This window comes from Lemur catta, chromosome 8, assembly GCF_020740605.2.
Source record: "Lemur catta isolate mLemCat1 chromosome 8, mLemCat1.pri, whole genome shotgun sequence".
Classification (NCBI taxonomy): Eukaryota; Metazoa; Chordata; class Mammalia; order Primates; family Lemuridae; genus Lemur; species Lemur catta.
The window spans coordinates 84,641,224-84,664,357 of NC_059135.1; the positions used below are offsets into that span (position 1 = coordinate 84,641,224).

General features: G+C 34.0%; 1 protein-coding gene across 11 annotated transcripts in view; it reads right to left on the minus strand.

Moving 5' to 3' along the window:
* R3HDM1 (R3H domain containing 1) overlaps positions 1 to 23,134 on the minus strand; it is a 181,901-nt gene that overhangs the window by 84,486 nt on the left and 74,281 nt on the right. For 8 of the 11 annotated variants that reach the window (XM_045560125.1, XM_045560123.1, XM_045560134.1 and 5 more), the window contains 9 exons: positions 19,794 to 19,908; positions 18,430 to 18,508; positions 9,552 to 9,611; positions 9,328 to 9,468; positions 5,230 to 5,338; positions 5,042 to 5,137; positions 2,519 to 2,556; positions 2,385 to 2,435; positions 2,054 to 2,280 (listed from right to left, as the gene is read on the minus strand). In XM_045560125.1, coding sequence (XP_045416081.1) covers positions 2,054 to 2,280; positions 2,385 to 2,435; positions 2,519 to 2,556; positions 5,042 to 5,137; positions 5,230 to 5,338; positions 9,328 to 9,468; positions 9,552 to 9,611; positions 18,430 to 18,508; positions 19,794 to 19,908 — 916 coding nt within the window. Of the gene's footprint in view, positions 1 to 2,053; positions 2,281 to 2,384; positions 2,436 to 2,518; positions 2,557 to 5,041; positions 5,138 to 5,229; positions 5,339 to 9,327; positions 9,469 to 9,551; positions 9,612 to 18,429; positions 18,509 to 19,793; positions 19,909 to 23,134 lie in introns of those variants that run through there. The other 3 variants (XM_045560131.1, XM_045560129.1, XM_045560132.1) reach the window with 2 other exon arrangements.

Sequence of the window (23,134 nt, forward strand, 5' to 3'; positions counted from 1 at the left end):
AATAAAATTCACATTGCATAACATGCAGTTACCACATAAAAGCATCGGCTATTTTTGATTTACTGTCCAATTTTGCTTACCCTCCCCATCACGAACAAGTTTAATACAACAAACTGATCACATAAGTTGTCAGAGAAGTCATAGCCAAAGCATGCAACTTAAGCAAGTTTATAATAACACCAGCCACAGACAGTCACAGAAAGCACATTACCCACATTCCCAAAAGGACAAAGTCATGTACATTTTACCTTTTAGATTAACACCTAGGAATATACAGATTACAATTTTCCCCCAGGAAAAAGAACTTAGCACAGCGAAATGCCCAAAACCTCTTATATCAGAAACCCCTTATCTATAAGAACACAGAAAGATTAAGAGTAATGTAGGAAATAACAGAAATGATAAATTCTGTATTAAAAGAAACAATTATCAAGTTTCATTGTAGAATTTCATTTCTTAGTTTACAATCATAGCATCTTCCTGTAAAGCATCAACTTTCAGTTTTTTATCTTATCAAGGGACAGAGACAACATGAAAAATATTCCAAGTACTTATATTAGCATCGGCTTAAAATTTATTTCTCACTGTACTTAATCAACTAATTTGATAATTGATTTTTAATTCCGTTCACACCTGCAATCTATTTCAGTTTCTATTACACAGTGACCAAAAATGTTATTCAGTTTCAGCATAATGGCTAAAAAAGGTGGCCAATGAGACAATGAAGAAAGGGAAAAGATCTAGATTATGTATATAGTTAATTAGGTTTTAAATAAGGGAGTTGATGCTGGGATGGAGAATTAACTTTAAGTGAATGAAATAAACAACTATGATACACTATACAGATTGCCTTTTGAAAGACAGTTTCTATTTTAAGTTGTACCAAACTGACTCTTGACAAGAACTGTATCAATTTATCCTAGGAATTTTAAAAAAATCATTTTTTACTTATCAAAAGAAGGGTTAAAGAAAATTTCTTTTCATATCTGAAGATCATACAGATAATAAATAGTACATGCTCTTCAAATGTTTTAATTCGGCAATGTGTCTAAATGGTTTCCTCATGATATATGAGTAGTTTTTTCTGTTATGATGACACAGTGACAATTTTTCAAATAATGCATATTTAAAACATATGCAGATTTCTTATATTCCCAAAAGTTACCTATCTATAATATTATCCTAACATAAACACTAAGACAATTTTGATATAACCATGTTGTACATTAAAAAGGTGGCAACTATCATTCACAAGCCTTAACAATTTAAAGCACTGATTCTGGTTAGGTATTAAAAAATACCGTTACCTTGAAACATACCCTGCAATTCTTATCTGCACAATACCGTATGTCTAGGCTAATCCCAATAGCTAGGGAGAAACAACTGTTGCTGACTTTTCATGCTTATTTTGGGATAAAAACAAACATCTATAAGGTCCTAAAAGACACATAAGCTTCTTTAGTATTGAAGCCAGTTAGTGACAATGAAAAGAGAAAATGTTCTGAGCCAATGCACTCTAAAAGAAAGCAGTTTAGGAGAATGAGGACATCATTGAAATTTCCCATCATTTATAATAGTTACATCATACTGCTTTTCTTTGGTTTTTAAATTCCTCAAAAAATTCAGCCATTTTATTCATTTTTTGAATGTCAAATAAAGGACTTTGTCACGAAAAACGCAATCAATGTTAAGTAATCCTAGGTGAGAAACCACGCCTTCCAACTATACATAAGCAATTAAGAAGTTCCAATCACCCACTGGGGATTCAAACAAGAGAGGACATTTCACCAAACCTACCTGATTAAGTTTATATCACCACAGATGAGTATTTTTATTTTAATTGATGTTTGTAAATCTATCTCCAGGACAGAGAGTGAATCCTAATGTCAATAAACATATTACTTACTTCTTAACTACTTTGGAGGTTGTCAATGAACTTCTGGTAGTGATTTTACATTTTAGGGTAATTCGAAGCCGTATGATAAATACAGAGCTAAGACAACACTAGGGAAACTAATGTCTTGACTGCACAGGTTTAGGTAGATATTTATACCTGTTTTTGAAAGCCTGCCTATGCTTTTGCTGCTTCCAGAACTATCACCTCTTGTCAGGACTGAGATTCCACTGAAGCTGCTGGCTTTGGTTACGGCAGGTTTCAGGTTTCGGAGAGAGCTGTCTGAATCTGTGCTGCTCCAGGGTCGTGGTTCTGAATACTTCAACTCATTCTCAGTGCTGCTTTGATGGCTATTTGTTGATCTTCCTGAAGCATCTTTATTAACTCTGCAATTTAGAAGTAGAACTTTGAAAAGCTAATAGGGAGGGAAAAGAATAAAGAAAAAGTGCTTTAATTTTTCAATACTGTATTGAAAACATGCTTCTAATACCTGAATATCTGGCGTCTCTGCTGGGTACTACTAGCATCCTCATCTTGAAGTCTGTTGGCATTTTAGTAAGATATTTTAATTTTTATTAGCATTGGTCAGACAGTTACCAAAACAGATTTTAAAAATTCCCTCACCTTTTGTCAATAATATAATTCTCTTGGGAACACAGGGACTAGAAAGAAAGAATAGATACATAAAGTTGAGCTTTTGTCAAATACATAATGCTATCTATAAACCAATGATGACAACAATATGAGTAATAATATTTAAAAAGTCCAAAATGGTGATAAGGGTACACAAATAAGTGAAAATGGAATTTCTTTCTGCCTTGGAGACACTATGCTTACTTATAACAGATAGATCTTAAAGCCATTCATTTTGTGGTCCAAATTAATTTGAAATTCAAATATCCAATACCAAACAAGAGAACCCATTTTCATTGTCATATATTCAAGGCATATGCCAGTCTGCAGATTCCATATCATTCATTTAATATCTGATCACCAGTGCTGTGGAAATAGCAGTGAATAAGCAGCTGTGCCTTAATGGAGCTTATAGTAAAACTACAGTACTATTAACCTAGGTCAGGCAATGACCCTTTTGTTTGTTTTATTATAACAGTCTTCTAATAGTTTTCCAGCTAGCAATTTTTGCCTTTTTCATCCACTTTATACAACAGAAGCCACAGCAATGTCTCCTAAAATGTCAATCTGATTATGCCTCTTCCCTCTTCAATGGCTCCCAGATGTTATAGCACAGGGGTCAGCAAACTATAGCCAGCTACCTGTTTCTATAAATAAAGTTTTACTGGAACACAGCTATGACCATTCATTTATGAATTATCTATGGCTGCTTTCATACTAAAAGATCAGATTTGAGTAATTGTAATGAAAATAAAGACTATATGGCTCAAAAAACCTAAAATATTTATTATCTGGCCCTTTATAGAAAAAAGTGTGTTGACCAAAAAAAAGCCAAAAGTCCAAAAAAGCCAAAAGTCTAACCACCTTAACAAACTTTCAGGGCCAAGTTACTTGTTTCCTGATTATTTTTCCAATCTAAACTTTTGTCACTCCTGCACCACCCAGGCTATAATCTAACTACTCTGAATCTTTCAATTCCTCACATGTGTCAAGTTCTCCCTCACCTCTGGACCTCTGCAAATACTGACCCTCTACTTAGAACTCTTCACTTCCGTAGGTCTCCTCTTGGAAGCTAACTCTCTTCATCCCCTCCCCAGTTCTAATTTGTGGTGCTTTTCTGCCATGTCCCATGGGTTTGTGGTGCTTTTCTGCTGTGTCTCCTAATATACCTTCATGTCTCTATATAAAATATACATCATATTGTCATTACCGGACAACTTACCAAGGGCAGAGACCTCATCTATCTAAACTAGACAAACAGAAGTACATCTAGTACTTCAGCAGGCCTGGGTTGAAATCCCAGCACTGCCATTTTCTAGCTGTGTGATCTTTGGCTATTTTACTTAGCCTCCTGAAATCTCAGTTTCCTCATCTGTAAAATAAAAACAATGATAGTATCTACTACACAGTGTTGTTTTGGGGATAAATTATTATATTTATCTATAGATATGTTCTCCAGTGCCCAGTATAGCACTTACCAAACATGCTCAATAAGAGTTGTTGAATGAATGCTATAAATTATTAACTGATGGTCTGGATTTTAAGGTTATTTAATCTGCTTTCTAACACAGAGGAAATTTCTATCTGTGGCAGTGTTAACACACACTGCATATATTTGTATATTCTTGAATAGTACCTAGTACTGCAAAGAATAGATGCTAAACAAATGTTGGTAAAACAAAACTAACTCCCTTCTGGTATATATGCATAAAATAATTAACCATTTAGAAGACCTCTCTCATATAATCACTTGTAAAGTAGAAAAGAAATATTAAACTAAAAATCAATTAGTTTTATTTTAAAAGAAATAAGATATTTGTTAAGGAAAGTCCACTAACAAGTAGGATTTAGAGATATGATTTTGTAGACAGTAGACCAATGTTCTAAAAAATCTCAAGTCTATCAGAAGTATGAAAAAGAAAAAAAAAAACACACAAACTATATGCTCAGTCCAATAATCTTTCAATGACTCTTGTAGTACATCCACTTCCAACTTTTATAAAATTTTACATAACTGCTGCAATATAGTATTTTATAAACTATTAAATTATTAACAAAAACAAGACAGATCTCATTATTTCTAAAAGATGACCTTATATGTAATAAATATGATTAGAAATAAATGTGATCAGGCTGGGCATGGTGGCTCATGCTTGTAAACCTAGCACTTTGGGAGGCCAAGGCTGGAGGATCACTTGTGGCCAGGAGTTTGAGACCAGCCTGAGCAAGAGCGAGACCAGTCTCCACAAAAAATAGAAAAATTACCCAGGCATGGTGGCACATGCCTGTAGTCCCAGCTACTTGGGAGCCCGAAGCAGGAGGACTGCTTGAGCCCAGGAGTTCAAGGTTGCAATGAGCTATAATGAGGCCACCCATTCCAGCCTGGGTGACAGAGCAAAACTGTGTCTCAGTTAAAAAAAAAAAAGTGATTAATAATCTATACAGGCAATGAGACCCTCCAATGCAATTAGAATATATTCTAACATAAAAACCTAAATATAGGTTAGTACATACATCTTGGGAAAATATTCGGTCTCTAGCTCTCTGGTACTCTTCTTCTCTTTCTTCTATAGATTTGCTTCTTCTGTCATCTTTCAAACGTATTCTCATCTAAAGAAAAGAGAATAATTAATTACTAGGAAAATGAACTACTGGTATATAAATCTCGCACCTGTAAAAATGTTATAATTGTTCTAGATTACCTGGGTGTCATCTTTGTCAAAGCTAGAGTTATCTCTCTTGAGGATATACCGTTTCTGAAAGTCTTCACCTTTATCATCCTTAATGTGTTCATTAAATTTCTGATCAGGTCTAAAAAAAACACAAAACAAAGGAAGAACAAAAAAAGATAACGTACAATATTTACAGAAAAGTCAAACATAACATTTTATGAAAGTAGTACGTAATAAAAGTTACCACTTATTAGTGACATTCATAGATAACTTATGTTATCTCATTTAGTCCTCACAATAATCTCATGAGAAAATATTAACTATTCCATGTTATGGTTGAGAGGCCAAATCAAATACAGCATGGGCTCTGGAGTCAGACTGTGTGGGTTCAAATATTAAGCTTTTACCACTTTTACCACTCTAGTTGCTCTATGAATTGCACAAGTTACTTACCCTTTCTATTTCTCAGTTTCCTTATTTGTAAAATGGGACTTATATAGAGTACCTACTTCATAGCATTACTCTGAAGATGAAAGGTCGTAATAATACATGAACAACAACACATAAAACAATAAACACTAAGAAGTTTGTTGTTACTATAAACATTATTAAGAAAACTGAGGTTCAAATGGCTTAAGCAACTGTACAAGGTCAAAGGGCAAGCACATCACTGAGCCATAGCTGGAGCCCAGGTCAGTAAGACCCAAAGCCTATACTTCCTTTTTGCAATGCCTCCTCTTACTCTTTGAAAAAGTTCTGGGACAAAGAAGAAAGTACAGCACTGTATTTCCTATCACTCCTATAGTTCCTAGTTTGGTGACATACAAAATGAAAATAATCAAATATTTTGTGGTTGAATAAATTAAACACTTAGCAATTACTTCAAAATGCATTCAAGTTACCAAGAATTCTTAATTACAGTAGGGCACAACTTTGTTTTACTTTAACTGAAACAGGTTAGAAAAGAGAAGTTCTTTTTTGAAGGTTAACGTTATAACCTGAAATAATGATTATGAAATCTTAGCAATACATTTTATAGTGGATTGGTCTTTCCTCTCTGGACATGTGGCAAGTTCCACTGAGATCTAGAGGACAGACACAGGATTGTGTCCTTGGAAAATCACAATTAGATAAAATTTTACCTCCCAAAATATAGTCTCAGCTTCAACAAATTAATTCAATCAACATTATTATGACTTAATATCACTGTATTACAAAATTAGAATTACTCTTTTGAAATATATGGTATACAAAAATATATTTAATGGCTGTAAAGAAAATCTAGGCCGGGCGCGGTGGCTCATGCCTGTAATGCTAGCACTCTGGGAGGCCAAGGCGGGTGGATCGTTTGAGCTCAGGAGTTTGAGACCAGCCTGAGCAAGAGCGAGACCCCATTTCTACTAAAAATAGAAAGAAATTAGCTGGACAACTAAAAATATATAGAAAAACTTAGCCAGGCATGCTTGCACATGCCTGTAGGCCCAGCTACTCGGGAGGCTGAGGCAGAAGGACTGCTTGAGCCCAGGAGTTTGAGGTTGCTGTGAGCTAGGCTGATGCTGTGGCACTCTAGCCTCGGCAACAGAGTAAGACTGTCTCAAAATAAATAAATAAATCTAATTGAACCCCTAAGTATTACTTTTTTACATATAGTTCAAATACCTATTACACAGTTACATAATATATGTGAATACCCTAAGAAAATTTCTAATCCAAATAAACCTCAGCAATGACATTTTCAGCAAATTTCATTATATATAGGACCAAGTAACACTTTTGGATATTTGTTTTAACCTGGTTAATTTTTAATAAAGTACTGTAAAAGCCTGCTGTCAAATTATGCAAAATAAGATTTAAAAATGAGAATCATCTAAATTAAAGAAATCTCTCATAAAATAGATTAATGAAACAGAGAACAGATATCCACATAAAGCTATATATATAATTAAAGAAGAAGGAATATAAAAGAGTAAAAACAGCTTTGCAACCAAAATAATAAGAAAAAGACTGCTTTCGTCAGGGGTTTGAAAGATTCTCTATTTAGTTCTGACAATGTTATTTTTGTTACATGACTGCCCCCCACTTACTTATATCATCTATTTTCGTAGCTGTTCAAAGTCACAGTTTTTTATTCAAGGAGTCTGTATTTGCGTGAGAGCTTGCTTGCTATTCCAAAGTGAACTATAAAAGGTTTAACCAAGAGCCTGGCAACTTTTCTAAGAGCAGCTGGATTACCACACCAAATAGCACTGGCAGGCATTTCAGCTAACCTTAAGACTGTCTTACCTCTTTCTTTTATAGATGCCTGAATTTACTGCCCTGCAATCGCCAACTTCCCGCTCCATTGAGACACCCCAGTGGACACCGGGTTGTTGACATCCACAACACCACTGGTTCAAGGCTGGAGCGGGTAATCTCCCTATGAGGAAAAGGTAAGTTTGTTTTTATTCAATGTGGAGCAGATCTCTAAGGTTTTCTGATTTGCAACCTTCTTCATATCCCAGAAGATATAAAATAAGAATACAGTGTAACTTCAATGATCTGAAATGTCTAGTAATAATTACATTATTTATCCATACTTCTTTAAGTACGTTATGAACATTTCTGTTTAGCCTGATTTTTGATTACTGTGATAAAGAGAACCCTAAAGCTTTCTGACATCATTCAGAGAATTCAAATAACTGAGGTTACACTGTATTGAAAACCTTAGAGAGTCATCAGTCAAAATGTTAGTCAAAATGCCTGCTAATGTACATGTTCTTGGGTATCCAGCAGCTCTGAGTAATGTTGAAAGGTATTGGTTAAATGAACTACAGTTCTATTCACCTATAGTTCAGATCATACCTTAATGGTCACTATCCTACTTCAGCCATGATATAACTAATTAGAGAAAGACTAATTGATAAGGATATTTTTTAAAGACTAAGGGATGTGAACATTTAAATTTTAATGAAAATTTTATCAGACTTGCATTTTCAGGTAACATTTAATTCCTAAAGAAAGAGAGGACCCTTTTCCAAGACATCTTCTTTTATTAATTTAATTATAGGAACAATCATTTAAAAATACTAAATATATATATCTACTTAGTTGATAAGAGACTATTTGAAATGGAAGAAAACCAGCTTAGTTCCAGCAAGCAATATGGCAGCTGTAAGGGTAAAAGGCCATTATAACAGAAGGGACATAGAAGGATTAAACATAACCATGCAAACCAAATGGTTCATAGACAAGACCCCGAGAGAAATCTGGCTTCAGGAAAGGCATAAAAATAATAAACCAAAAAGCATGACTGCTATTTATTATGACAGAACTGTTACTGCCACATATGAAACAGACATAGAAAATTCTTTTGAAAAACCAAAATAGAAATTTTACCTGAACTCTACTAGTTGCTTTATGATTAGCCTTAGAAATAGGCAGAAGAGGTGCTATGTACATTTTATAACTTGGGTACCTCTGCATTGGGCCTTCTGCTCCCAAATAACAAGCACTGATGGCACTGAGGATCTGTCTCACCCACACTATAAAGCAGTTGCTTTGTAAAGCAAACAGCTCCTCCTAAACCTTTAAAATTTTTCCTCAGTAAATTACACATAGCACAGAAGGGGACTATGCAACAGCATTATGGATGATACTGTTTTAACCAACAGCCCATATCCCACATTTTGAGATTTGTGGGAGAAAAGGAGCCAAACCAGAAGCTTTTGGAAAGAATGGTAAATTGATAGACAATTAATTAAATGTGAGAGTGTCAAAGACAAATTCTGCTCTTGTTCTCTCTAGTTTTTAAACAAATGTGCCTGAGGATGACCATAGCTATCTAAATTACATTGATTAAAAAAAAAATCCATAAGATAGTGGTTGTCAAACATCACTGATACTATGTCCTCTGAGTTTTTGTTTTTTCACCATGTGCCCTGTCCTCATTCACCTCCCTTGAGTCCAGGCTGGTACATTTTCTTCCTAGTGAGCTAACTGTACTTTTTGGTCCTATCACACACATAAGGTTATCATGAAACTTAATTAGACTGCTAAAATTAATGTGGAAAACCTCTGATGAAGGGTGCTGTAGGAAGATGAAGTATTATGACATAGATATGTAACATTTACCTATATCTCGACACTTACATTCTTGTATTGCTAGTTTTGTTTACTATGACAGACTTCCCGCTCTGATCAACATTGTGGTCTAATCCAAAGTAAGCAGCTACTCTGTGTAACAGCATCCTGTGGTAAGATGTCATTGGGGGGAATTTTTTACGTAGAGACCTAGAAGTAGAAGAAAAACCAATTTAGTAAGCCAAAGAGAACTATGATGACAATTTGTTTTCTTGTTAAATGTCAGGACTTACTCATTATTACCAATGAAATCTAAAATTTCTTGTTCCAATTTCAGCAGCATCATTCTGTCCCTGAAACAAAGTATGAAGACTCTCACAACGTTGAAGTAATCACAAATGTCAACATGTTATGACTTTAAATGTTAATTTTTTCCCCTAAAAACCATACATTCAGGACTACCACAAGCTTGATATAAGAATATTTATGTTTTTCTATAAAAGTAATGTTTTAAAAGAATAAGAGATAATTTTCAGTTTATGCTTTTATTATGGACATTTTCACGCATACGCTAATGTATAGAATAGTGTAATGAACCTTGATGTACTCATCACCCAGCTTTAGCAATTATCAACATGTGGCCATTCTTAAATACATTTTGATCTGCTAAGTATCACTATATTAGAGTTTGCTCTGTAAATATACGGATAATAAAAGCATATCAGATTTTATTTCTTCATTTAATAAAGCTGAGAGGTAGCAAGAAAACAGACATCTTTGGTTAAGCTCATGACTTTGTTATCATGCTGAACTCCACAGAAACAGTACTCTAAAGAACATGCAATGCCAGTTAACAACAGAAATACTCCTATGGGAATCCCATGCTAGTACATTGATGGGACAATAGTAGAAGTATGAACGACATTACTAACTCTAAATTTAGAAAAGGAGGTCTTCTCAACTCATTCTGTTAATTGTTATTGTATTTTGAAGTCTTTGGGGAAAATTTCTCATAAAAATCAAAGTGACCTGAAGACCTCCAACACAGAAAATAAATAAGGACTCCAGGGAATATGTGCATGTGATCCTTTAGATCACTAGGGTCCTATTCAGTGCACTTAGGCTGTAACAAATTAATAGTCTCACTCCCCAAAGGACCTCCTTGCTCACACACCAAGAACATGGCTCCAGAGTTTTCCTATACTACTGGAAATTCCATATGCATGTGATAAAAAATACAACTAAGAACCTTAAAGCTAGAAGTAGCTTTATAGATCATTCAGTTCTGTCTTGCAAATTTTATAGATCAAGAAAACAAGGCCAAAGAGGTTAATGATTCCTAAAATAAATACCATACAGTAGATTTTCTCATTTTAATTCAAGAGTTGGTAGCCCCTGAAAGTCTACACATCAGCTCTGAATTTGATCCTCCCTCTATATTGCAAAAGAAGTCTCATAAAACTAAGTCATACCTTCCTCCCATTCATTCAACAAATATTTAATCATACATTTTTATATTAGTTAAAAAAAATCAAGAGAAAAACATGTCTACCTGGTGATTTCAAACCCAAAACTGAAAACAGGATTACATTTTAACACAAATTCTAGCAACATTCAATTATGCCCTCAAATCTGATTCTCCTTTAGCATTCCTTATCTCAGGAAGTGGCACTACCTTCTACCTAGTATACCATACCAGAACCATGAAAATTTTAGGCTTGTTACCATCCTTTTTCTAATCTTCCTATCAGTTAATTACTACTACAAATTTTATCTATCTTCTATTTATTTTTCCACTGCCACAACTCTGTACCCAAGCAATCAGGATCTCTGGCTTTACGATGTAACAGCAGCATATTATCTCCTTTTATCTTTCCCATTCCCTTCTAATTTTAGGTGGAGCATGCATGATAACTTTTTAGGAACACATATGTGACCACACATCATTCCCTTGGTTAAATTTGTCATGGGTTTCCCTTAAAACTAAACATTTGTGACATGGCCTACAAGACAGGCGTAAGCAGGTCTTGATCCAGCTCCAGCCTCTTCTCCTGACCCTACCTCACAAAATTCCTATCAGCCTGTCTTATCTCTGTACTTGCCAAGCTCCCTTCTTTCTAAGTTTCCTTAAACATGCTATTTCCTTTGCCTAAACACCCTCTTATATTCTTTCTTAGAACCCGTTTCTTTCATACTTTTAATAGTATTTAACACAATTATCATTACATAGTTACTCAGATTATTTGTATATAAAGAAGAGCTCAACAAATATATTGTGCATGGAATAAATTAATAAAATTATTTTATCTAGAAGTTCTTTTAATATTCTGTTTTTCCTTAAATTTTTGGAGAACCTTATGAAGTAACCTTATGAAGGAGAACCTCCCCAAAAAGATTTATTTACTTAACTATAAAATCCTCTTTCATCTAAGTTTTTGGGGTCAATTTATCTTAAGATAATATTTTTAGCAATTTTTGTGATATATTTCTCATATATATTTAAAAAAGAGAGACTCTAAGGCAAGCAACTTATTTGGAGTTTACAAAACAATGCATTTAAATTGGTTTTCTGTGTTTGAACTAAACAGCAGGTATAAGATATTTCAAGGGTGGGCAGTGGTGCATGCCTGTAATCCTAGCCCTCTGGGAGGCCAAGGCATGAGAATCGCTTGAGGTCAGGAGTTCGAGCCCAGCCTGAGGAAGAGCGAGATACTGTCTCTACCAAAAATAAAAAAAAATTAGCTGGGTGTGGTGGTGCACCTGTAGTCCCAGCTACGAGGGAGGCTGAGGCAGGAGGATTGCTTGAGCCCAGGAGTTGGAGGTAGCAATGAACAATGATGACATCATGGCACTCCAGCTCAGGCAACAGAGTAAGACTGTCACACACAAAAACAGATATTTCAAATGTTCTTCAGTGAGTGTGCTGCCATTGAAAAGAAATTTTTATTGTTTTCATGAAAGAAAATAAAATCTAAAAATTTTACTAGCCATTAGTACAAATTCAGGCTTTCGCCCCCATAACATGTAAATCTATAGATTACAGAGGATTTTTTATCATTATCTGGACCATGTACTATTAATATTTAAACTAAGCTCTTCTGCTTTTAGTAGAACTTTTAGATAAATAAGAGTGATAACTTTCCTAGCATCTTAAGATTTACACCTCCTGCCTTTTATGCCTTGTAACTTAGTCTAAGCTTCCAGATTTTCAAATCTGTAACTGAGGACATATTTTGGTAATGGTCATAAGTTAAAAGTTAATAATCCTTTATAGGGGCACTACATATGGGACTCAAACTAATGGGTCCATAAATTACTTTTCTTAAGGCAATGTTAACGTTTAGCATGTGAACTAAAACATCTAAAAGTAGGCACACTTATTGAAAATGCTATCATATAACCTTTAAAACGAACCAATACATGCTCTTATTAGAGAGCTAATAAAAACAAGGATTCTCAACCATATTGACCAATAAACTACTACTTAAAGTTAAAAAGAAGGGGCAGGCCAGGCACAGTGGCTCATGCCTGTAAATCCTAGCACTCTGGGAGGTTTAGGTGGGAGGATAGCTTGAGGTCAGAGTTTGAGACCAACTTGAGCAAGAACAAGACCCTGTCTCTACTAAAAATAGAAAAAATTAGCCAGGTATGGTGATGCATGCCTGTAGTCCCAGCTACCCAGGAGGCTGAGGCAGGAGGATTGATTGAGCTCAGGAATTTGAGGTGGCTGTGAGTTAGGCTGATGCTACAATACTCTAGCTCAGGCAACAGAGTGAGACTCTTTGTCAAAAAAAATAAATAAATAAAAATAAAATAAAATAAAATAAAAATAAAAAGTAAAAAAAAGGGGGTAACAATCTTTTAGTTACTAGTGTTCTAGTGATTATATCAGAAGTAACTTTAGAGAAAGAGTGTATAGGGGTATACCAGTGGCAAATAAAAAAAGCAGAAGACAATAATGCTTCTTTTTATCCGATCACTTTCCACCCAATGTTTGATATGCGCTTGATAAAGCCTCTGCAACAGATAATAAATAAAATGACTTAAACATTACTTCCAATAAAAGTGATTTTTAGAAGATGTTTCAAACAGGACAATCACATGATGTTTCCTAGAGCAAAACAGATTACTTTAAAAATAATCCATTCTCAACATTAATCTATGGGATTACTCTCCTTCATTAGTTACCTAATATACTTGTATGTACTATTCATATTTCTTTTCTGCATATAAAATTTACACAACATGGCTAAAAAAATCAACATAAAAATAGGTATAAAATTATGTCAGCGAGTGAAATCTCCATCAAGGATATCTTCAGGTTCCTAGGTTCTAATTCAGTAATGACTGTAGTTAATAGTGTAGCCTCTGAAAATATTTCTTGCAAACAACAGTCCAGGTTACTAGTTATTTAAAATCTGAAATTAAGTTTGTTTATTAGACTAAGAACAAGATAAAGATTTAATGATCTGAAGAAAAAATTTGAAATGAAAATGATCCAGAAAGGAAAGACTGAATAAATTTTAGTAAAAATAGATCTATTTAACATCTAGTGGAATTCTCTAGGCAATAATCAATCCTGAAAGCTTTAGTGGGAATCTGTCATACCTCTTACTAATTGTGTGCCATGTATATCTGGCAATTACCTGTGTGCTTCACTGAGAGAATACTGAGCCATTTATTAAGCAACACTTATTTCTCATAAAATTTAATATTAACTTGAACTTCCCAGACCCACAGTGACATTAGTAATAATACATTAGCCATTACATGAATTATTCACCTGCATATTTACTCAAATAAAGATGCATATACACAGAGAAGAAATAAAGTGCTGATACATGCTACTATATGGATGAATCTTGAAAAGATTGTGCTAAGTGAATAAAAGCCAGTCACAAAAGACTATATATTACATAATTTCAATCATATGAGATGTCCAGAACAGAGAAATCTACAGAAATGGAAAACAGATCAGGTCTGGGGATAATCTATTATTATTATTATTATTATTACTACTATTATTATTATTAGCATATGGATAGCAAAAAGGTATGGTGTTTCTTTTTGGGGAGATGAAAAAGCTCTGAAACTGACTGTAGTGACAGTTGTACATATGCGTGAATATACTGAAAACCATTAAATTATACATTAAATGTCCATGTAGATAACTTAAAAACTTTTGCATTTGTTAAAGAAAACATAACTGTCCTATTGTGCATTATTTTCTACTGAAAAATAATTTAGAATGCATATACATGGATTTCTATTTGATAAAATGACTTCTTTTCCTTTGGGTAGATACCCATTAGTGAGATTGCTGGATCGAATGTTAAGTCTATATTTATTTCTTTGAGGAATCTCCATACTGTTTCCCATACAGCTTGTACTAATTTGCAACCCCACCAACAGTTTATAAGTGTTCCTTTCTCTCTGCACCCATGTCAGTATCTATTGGTTTTTGACTTGTTAATAATGGCCATTCCAACAAGGGTAAGGTGGTATCTCATTGTGTTTTAATTTGCATTTCCTGGATGATTAGTGAACTCAAATGTTTATTGTAGCACTATTCACAACTGCAAAGATGTAAAATCAACCTAGGTGCCCATCAATTCATGAGTGGATTAAGAAAATGTGGCATATATATGCCACACACACACACACACACACACACACACACACACACACACACACACACACCATGGAGTACTACTCAGCCATAAAAAGGAATGAAATAATGTCTTTTGCAGCTACTTGGATGGAAGTGGAGGCTGTCATCTTAAGTGAAGTATCTTAGGAATGGAAAAACAAATACCACATGTAAACAACTGGGAGCTAACTGATGGGCACACATGGGCACAAAGAGATACAAAAGTCACTGGAAATCAAGGAGGGAGGGAGGGGAGGGGGTAAAAACTTACCTATCAGGTACAATGAACACTATTCAGGTGATAGGCACACTAAAAACTCCAACTTAAGCATTATATTAATAAAAGGTATCCATGTAAAACATTTGTACTCCCTTGATATTTTGAAATTAAAAAAAGAAAAAGATAAAGCCTTGTTATGACTATAGTCTTTAAAAGTAAAATCTGATTAATCATTTCTCAAGCTGGAAATGAGAAAGAATAATCACTTTTTTAAATATACATATTGTACTGGAAATCATGCATCAAAGTGACCATTTCTTCAAAAATAAGCAAATATAGGAAAACCAGATCCTTTGAAAAATAAAAAAAAAAAAGGGATTCCTAATCTTTGTCCCTTGCTGATGTCTTTCCTATAGGTTCACAAAGAACAAAAACTCTGCCTATCTAGGTTTCTATTTTGTTTTACTTACACTAGCTATGTATTTCTTGCCTTTCCACTTATTCCTCAATCTGCTGAATTCTAATATCTATCATTCAACCCCAAATGAAATGACTTGTTGAATAGCCAACAACTTCCTAATTTCCAAATCTAATTGTTTTTGGTACTTCTAGTTTCATGTCCCTTTGTTATTTTATTTTCCATGAAGCACTTACCCTTTGGTTGGTTGACTCTAGGACAAGTGTTCTCATGATTCTTCTGCTATCTGTAGGACTCAAGTCTTTCCCTTCTCATCTACCTTACAAATTTGTCTCTCCACAGAGTTTTGTCCTTGTCATTTATTTCATTTCTGGGCAAACCCTTCCATAGCAAGCTTCATCTCTAGTGATGAATGTGTAACTCCAGCCTCGTTCATTCACTTGAAAACTAGAGCCTTTTAACTGATCACAGACCTCATCTCCTGGCTCCCTATTGGGTATATTCCATTCCAGTCTTGGTTGCCCCTTACTTACTTTCTCAGTTATGGGGACTAGCTGCCTGTCTAGCTACAAATGTAGTGGCCATTCTATTCTACCCTACTGTACCCATTACCTTTCCATATATAAATGATCATCAAGTCCTATTGTGGTACTTCCTGAATATCCTTCAAATGTGTCCTTTCCCCTCTATTGTTTTCTATGGTCTCTTAACCACTTTCTTAGTTTACAGTCTTCTTTGCCAAAATAATCTTTCTAAAATGCCAAAGTAATCTTTCTACAACACAAATCTGACCATGGTAATTACTCCTCAACTTAGTATGCCATTCTCAGTATTTCTCAAGGGGTACACCATTGGCATTTCAAGTAAGACAAGTTTTCATTGTTCATTGCTGCCTTACTTTTTTTTTTTGTTTTAAGCATCCCTAGCTTCACAGTAGCACTCTACATTCATTGGGACAATCGAAAGGTCCCAGCACATTTCCTTAGTGCCTCAGGGTGTCCTCGGACAACTGGATATGATCTATGCTTCATACCTCACCAATACCTTCCCTATCACTTTCCAGAATCACTTGCCACATGCCTCCTTGCGAGAGCCAAAGGATACAATCTTGTCTTCCCTTGGATACAGCATTTCCCCTCTCACACTACTCTGTCTTGGCAATGCTCTTGTCTCTATGTGGAATGCCCTTTCCGTGTCTCTCTGTATGGACAGCTCCCATTTGAAGTGCTCTGAATTCAAGCCTCAACTCAGGCACTACCTTTTCAGTGAAGCCTTCCCAAATCCTTTCAAACCTAGGTTGGGGTCCTCTTCTTGGCTTTTATAGCACCTTGGATAAACCTCTTTTACAACATCTGTTCTAATTTTAATTACTTATCACATCTTTTTCTAGCACAGAGATGGTGAAGATTTCATTCAGTGTCAGAGATTATGTTTTGTTCATCTTTGTATCTACAATGCTTGGCACATGGTTAGACACTCAATAAATGCCTGTTCAATGAACTAATGAATTCATCTATCTGCTGGGACTACTGAGGAATAAACTTGAAGTGGGAAAAAAAAAAGTTATGCAGAGTTGCCTATCCTCCCTCTTACTCCATAACTGTAATCCTTTAATTCCTTTTTTTTTTTTTGGAGACAGAGTCTTACTTTGTTGCCCAGGCTAGAGTGCCGTGGCATCAGCCTCTCTCACAGCAACCTCAAACTTCTGGGCTCAAGCAATCCTCCTGCCTCAGCCTCCCGCGTAGCTGGGACTACAGACAGGCACCACCATGCCCAGCTAATTTTTTCTATATATATTTTTAGTTGTCCAGCTAATTTTCTTTCTATTTTCAGTAGAGACGGGGTCTCGCTCTTGCTCAGGCTGGTCTCCAACTCCTGAGATCAAACGATCCACCCGCCTCAGCCTCCCAGAGTGCTAGGATTACAGGCGTGAGCCATCAGCCTCTTTAATTCCTATTACAAGGAGACCACTTTTCATTTTGGTGGTTCTCCTTTTGGGGTTTATATTATATGCAAAACAGAAAATCAAGATGGGTTTGAATACAATAAATCCTGAATGAAAATGAAGTTTATCCTGAAGCAAGACTGGACATGAAATAAGCCTCAGTGAGACTGAAGAAAATTGTTCATGTTATCTTCCATATGCACATACCTAGTGACATTATTTTCTTTTTATTTCAATGTATGTCAAATAACCACCACTCTGGAAAGCTAATATCTAGAAAAGGGGTTCTTAACTTAACCTGGTGTGTTTTACCCTACGAAAGCATTGCTCAGATAGTTCATGGATAGCCTTTTTGTAGGGAGAATGCCTCAAAGTGGTTGATCACCCGCCAAAAAGTCATCAAACTAAACTAAACTACTCATTTAGTACGTTGGCAAAACAAAGGATTCCACAATTAGTGAAAGTACTGACTCAAATAAGCACCTTAACAATTTTTGCATTTAAGGTTTATATTATTAACTCAGCAAAAATGAACAAAAATTCTGCATTTAACTAAGTTCAAAATCTCACTCTGAATATATTAACTTCTTATTTGGTTGAGTGCATTATGGTGAGATATTTATTTTTCTTTTCATGATTAATGGTATCTCTTGCTCTCTCAGTTAAAAGCCTAAATATCATGGTGATTCTCTACTTCCCAAAATTCCTACAGAGAGTATGAATTATTTTTACATCATAGTGACATGCATAATGCAAAAATATATTTATACTTGTGCCTATAGTAGACCAATATCTTAGGCCCTAAGAAACTAAAATGTTTCTGGTGTACTTCAAATCTTTGCAATCTTATTCTAATACTCTAACTCAATAATGAAAACATATATAGCAAAATTATGGTACTCTAGAAGCAATGTAAACCTTATAAATTTAATTGTTACCTGGGATTGTTTTTTAATGTATTTACTAAAAATTCATGTAGATCTATGCCAGTTGAATCAGTGTATTCTTGACTGGAATCTAAAAAACAACAACACAAAAACCCAGTATAAAGTTGTTTGAAAACAAATCCCTTTCCCTTTTACACATGATGTATATCTTAAATAAAACGAGATGTCCCACATTGAAAAAAACTGACAAAATAGGAAGAAAAGGCAATTTATGATGAATCCAGATGACCACAATTTTTCTACTCTCCTACAATGTGCGTGAGTTTATATAACTGCATGTCCATGTACATTCTTTAAAAAAAATTAATCTCTCACATATGTTAGTTTGATGTACTCTAAATTCTTTAAAGATCCTTTTATATACTTACCACATCCTCATGGTCAAAAATGCCTCCTTAGGTGAAACATTCAAATGATTTAGAGAATTAACTACATTTGTAGCAATTTAAAACAGCTTAGTTCATTTATAAATGGAGGCAATTTGGAGGTAGACAGGAATTTTAGCTCTGAAAGAATAATTTACTTAGATTTTTATCAGGTCTATTACTAAAGAATTGCTTTCAAAATATTTTTCAAATATTCATGTTTTTCTTCCCCTTAAATGTAATATCCTTAGCTGTTTATAACACTGATCAACATAACTGGGTTTATAAACAAAAAGCATTTGTATTGAGCTGCAATGCTAGATGATGGTGAAGACCCTTCAAACTTACTGTGAAAAATAAATATTCTAAGTTTCCAAGAATATTCTTATTGGATACTGAATATTATGGTATCAGCTCTTTGTATCATAAAGAATTAAAGGATAATATTTTTCCTCATTTATATAGTGGTGAGTAAAAAAGGAAAAAATTTTTTAAAAAGTAGTATTTTCAGTGGAATCAATATACAAATTATAATGATTCCAATATTTCAATATGAGAGACAGACCAGAAAGAGATTAAGATGTTTATCTAATCCGGGCACGGTGGCACATGCCTGTAGTCCCAGCTAACTGGGAGACTGAGGCAGAAGGATCTCTCGAGCCCAGGAATTCAAATCCAGCCTGGGCAACATAGCCAGAGCCTGTCTTTAAAAAATTAAAATAAAACAAAACAAAACAAAACAAAAACAAGACATTTATCTTCCTCAGTGACTCTGGTATATGTTGCAATTTTTGACTGAAGCTTTTTACTGATGTACAGAACTGTTATACCATTTTATCCAGATTGAATAAATATCATATCATCCCTCCATTCTGTTCTGTATCATTTTTAATACAGATACACTATACATAATTATTTGAGGAGTAAAGAATGGAATTACTGATAGTGAAACTAAAATTTTGTTTAAAAACACAAAAATAAATTGCAAACCTCTTGATAACATTTTTCTGGGCAACTTATCACTGGCTTTTTCTTTTTCTGCTTCATCTTTTGAGGGCTTCTCCTCTTTTTCAAATGATTGTGTTAATGGGATCTGAATTTTCTCCTGTTGGAAGGCAAAATAAGTTATTCAATGAAAACATACAGCAACTCATTTAATACCACACATTTATGGTTTTTGAGTATTACAAAATTGTACAGAGGAAAAAAAAAGGAAAAAAGATGTTTATTTTATCCAATTAGATTCTTCAAAATAGAAAACTACATAAAATATTTTACCACTTTAATCAAAGTCTTGATTTAAAATGTAAAATTAATGTTTTTTATAACAGTTTAAGTGCTTCTACTTGTAAAACTCCTGGAGGGTCAGAACTAAAGTCTTCTTAACCTATTTTTGCAATGGAGATATCAAATAAAACCATGACAATTACCATCAATCATGACACTAGGAACATATGAGTATCAAGTCAATGATTAATAAAAATTAGGTTTTTCAGTATCCATTTAATTGCATATTCCTTAATTCTCTTGCCACGTAAAAATGTTAAGTACAAAAATTTCCAAAACCAATTGTACATGACCTATTTGAGATTTATATACGACTGTTCCTTTTTCAATCACCACAAAGTTGTTTTAGAGAGATTTCAAACAAGACTGTATATCTTACAGACACGTAATGTTTAATCATAAAGTAATGACATTCTATAAAACTGAAATGGAGAACAAATTCCACATTTTATTTGAAAAACAATGTCATTACATGCAATTTCAGAACCCAAGGGAATTACTAGAAATTAATTCATATAGTCTGAAAGGTAAAAATTATGTAGCTCTGCCTACTCAGTCAAAGTTATAAGAAAGGTATAATAAATTCCAGATCATTTTTACTAAAGATAAAGCTGCAGCCTATTTTTAGACTAAGTTATACTATTGTTTTTCTTTTAGTGACAAAAGCCATCAATCAGATAATTACTTAGCTTTTCTTGGTGGTAGTGTTGGTGGTAGGGGCATTAAGTCAGCACCAATGTGATATAAATCTTTAGTATTCTCAAATTTGCAGCCAGCAGGATTTCTATTAAGCTTCTTTTCTTCCCCACATAAATTTTTCAAAATAATCTTCAGCAAAATTTTGATCAAAGTTTTTACTCCAGTAAGACTGCTACCTGCTATTTCTCTTTTCAATTTTCCCAATTTACCTCAGTTCAAATTTGTGCTCAGAACATAGGGCAAATGCAATGTACTCGAAATTTTCGCCAGGATGATGAACATTTGCTTTACGCTGCCTTGCTTACCAAAGACACCAGGAACTTCATTACATTCATCAATCAGTATAAGTCATGTCTCTAAATGTAATTCATTTTCCTACTCATTTTCCTTATTCTTTTCATAATTGTAAAACAGATATCTAGAAATGAATCCCAGAACTATTTTTCAGAAGTTTAGAATAGTTAAGAAGTTTTCCTGACTTGTAGCTTCTATGCTTGTTACTCAAAGGCAACCCAATGGAATCCAGGTTGGGAGAAAAGATTTCACATTACTTAGATCTTCACTAATGAGCACTTCCAATGACTAGGAAATCTCATTTCTAAGTTCTCCTCCTAAAGCCATACATTTTAATGACAAATATTTAACTGCAATTTAAAAATCTAGTAGGCTTAATATACTGACGCTTTATCTTCAGTTGGCTCTGTTTTCAGCAGTCAATCAACAAGACATATTTTAAACATTGAAGTCCTTATACACAAACTCTTCTGACTATAAATAACTGGAATAATAGCCACCTCTCCATAGGAAGCTGCAATTCCCGTTACTCTTCACTTTGTCATTGACATCTGTTATTGAGGCCACTTCCCTCTCATAAGCTCTCAGACACAAGTGACATCTTTTAATTGCCTCTCAACCTTTTGAATAATGAGTTTTATTCCAGATTAATTCTTCAAAAATCACCTTCTGAATCAAGCAAATTAGTTGGAAAGTGTCTCTACCATCAAGGATTAGATACTAGCACATTTCATGAGAAATAATTTATTTTCCAATTCCCACTCAGGTCCAATTTAGTTAATGCAAGGCTTGGAAAAAGACTTTCTACTAAAAGAAGTATCTTTTATTCAGAGGGTTTTACTCATAGCTTATTAACTAAAAAGAAAAAATTACTGTATCCAAGATAAACTAAGAAAGAATGTATTAAGTGGAATAACAATTCTGATGTAGCTCCCTTATTTCATTATCCATAACTTATCTTTTTGAACTGTAAACACAAAAAAATTATCTATGATCAATAATGTATATATTAATATGTAACATTCCTGCTGTTATTCTTTTGCTCATATAAACTTCCACTAGCCAAATTTATGTAGTACCATAAGAATTTTTACCTCAACGTTTTTCAAATAAGGTAAAATGTACTGAAAAAAACAAGATTATGTTATGGTTTTTCTCAAAAAGTATGCCTTTTTTCTGCATTTGTAGACTTACAAATGCCTGACCCTTTTTCTCATTTCCTCAATCTCCTTTGACTGTTATGCCATGAGGCTAAGATGATGTAACATTTTGGTCGATAGGACAAAGAAACGAATTTTCAAAAAACACTCTACTGCCTACTGCTCCGCTCTGAACAGGTACACTCTTTACTTTGACTTGAATAAAAGACTTTTTAAAAATTGCTATTTCAAAAAATAATTTTACCAATTTTTTTCCACAGTGTATCGTAACTCTACAGCTTTATCAACAACCACATAAAACCCAAAGGTTAATGTTTGAAAATGTTCTCCAAGTAACAGCACATAGTATTAAAATATTTCGAATATATTTCTGCTTTTGATAGTCTATTTTATTACGAAAATGCATCTATTTTATTGAAAACATACAGCTATCTCTTATGTAGCTACATTAAAAAAAATCAAAAATGAATTTTGATTATGTTTTTGACACAAAAAATATCAAAGGAAACAGATTTTTAAGTACTTTTCATTGACAACAAATAATCTATTTGAAAGCCTTCTTTTCCCTGCATTTTGGAAACAAAAAGTATAGAGTGCTTTTTAAAAACAGGATGTACTCTAAATATGTGACAACTATCCTTAGATTTTATGACAGGCTTTTGAGGGCATCATCTAAATCAAGAAGTACAACAGTTTTTGCCTGAATCATCAAATGTATACTTGGTATTTATTCTTAAGAAAAAATTGTACATGTCATGACTTTTTCTAAAGTCAGTCATAGCTTCTTAAAATAACCACAAAGTTGTCTCAATTCCTTGGAAACTGATTGTTTGGATACAAGGGCATTTTAAACTGCTCAAACTCTTATTAAGTAGAACAAGCCACCAAGAG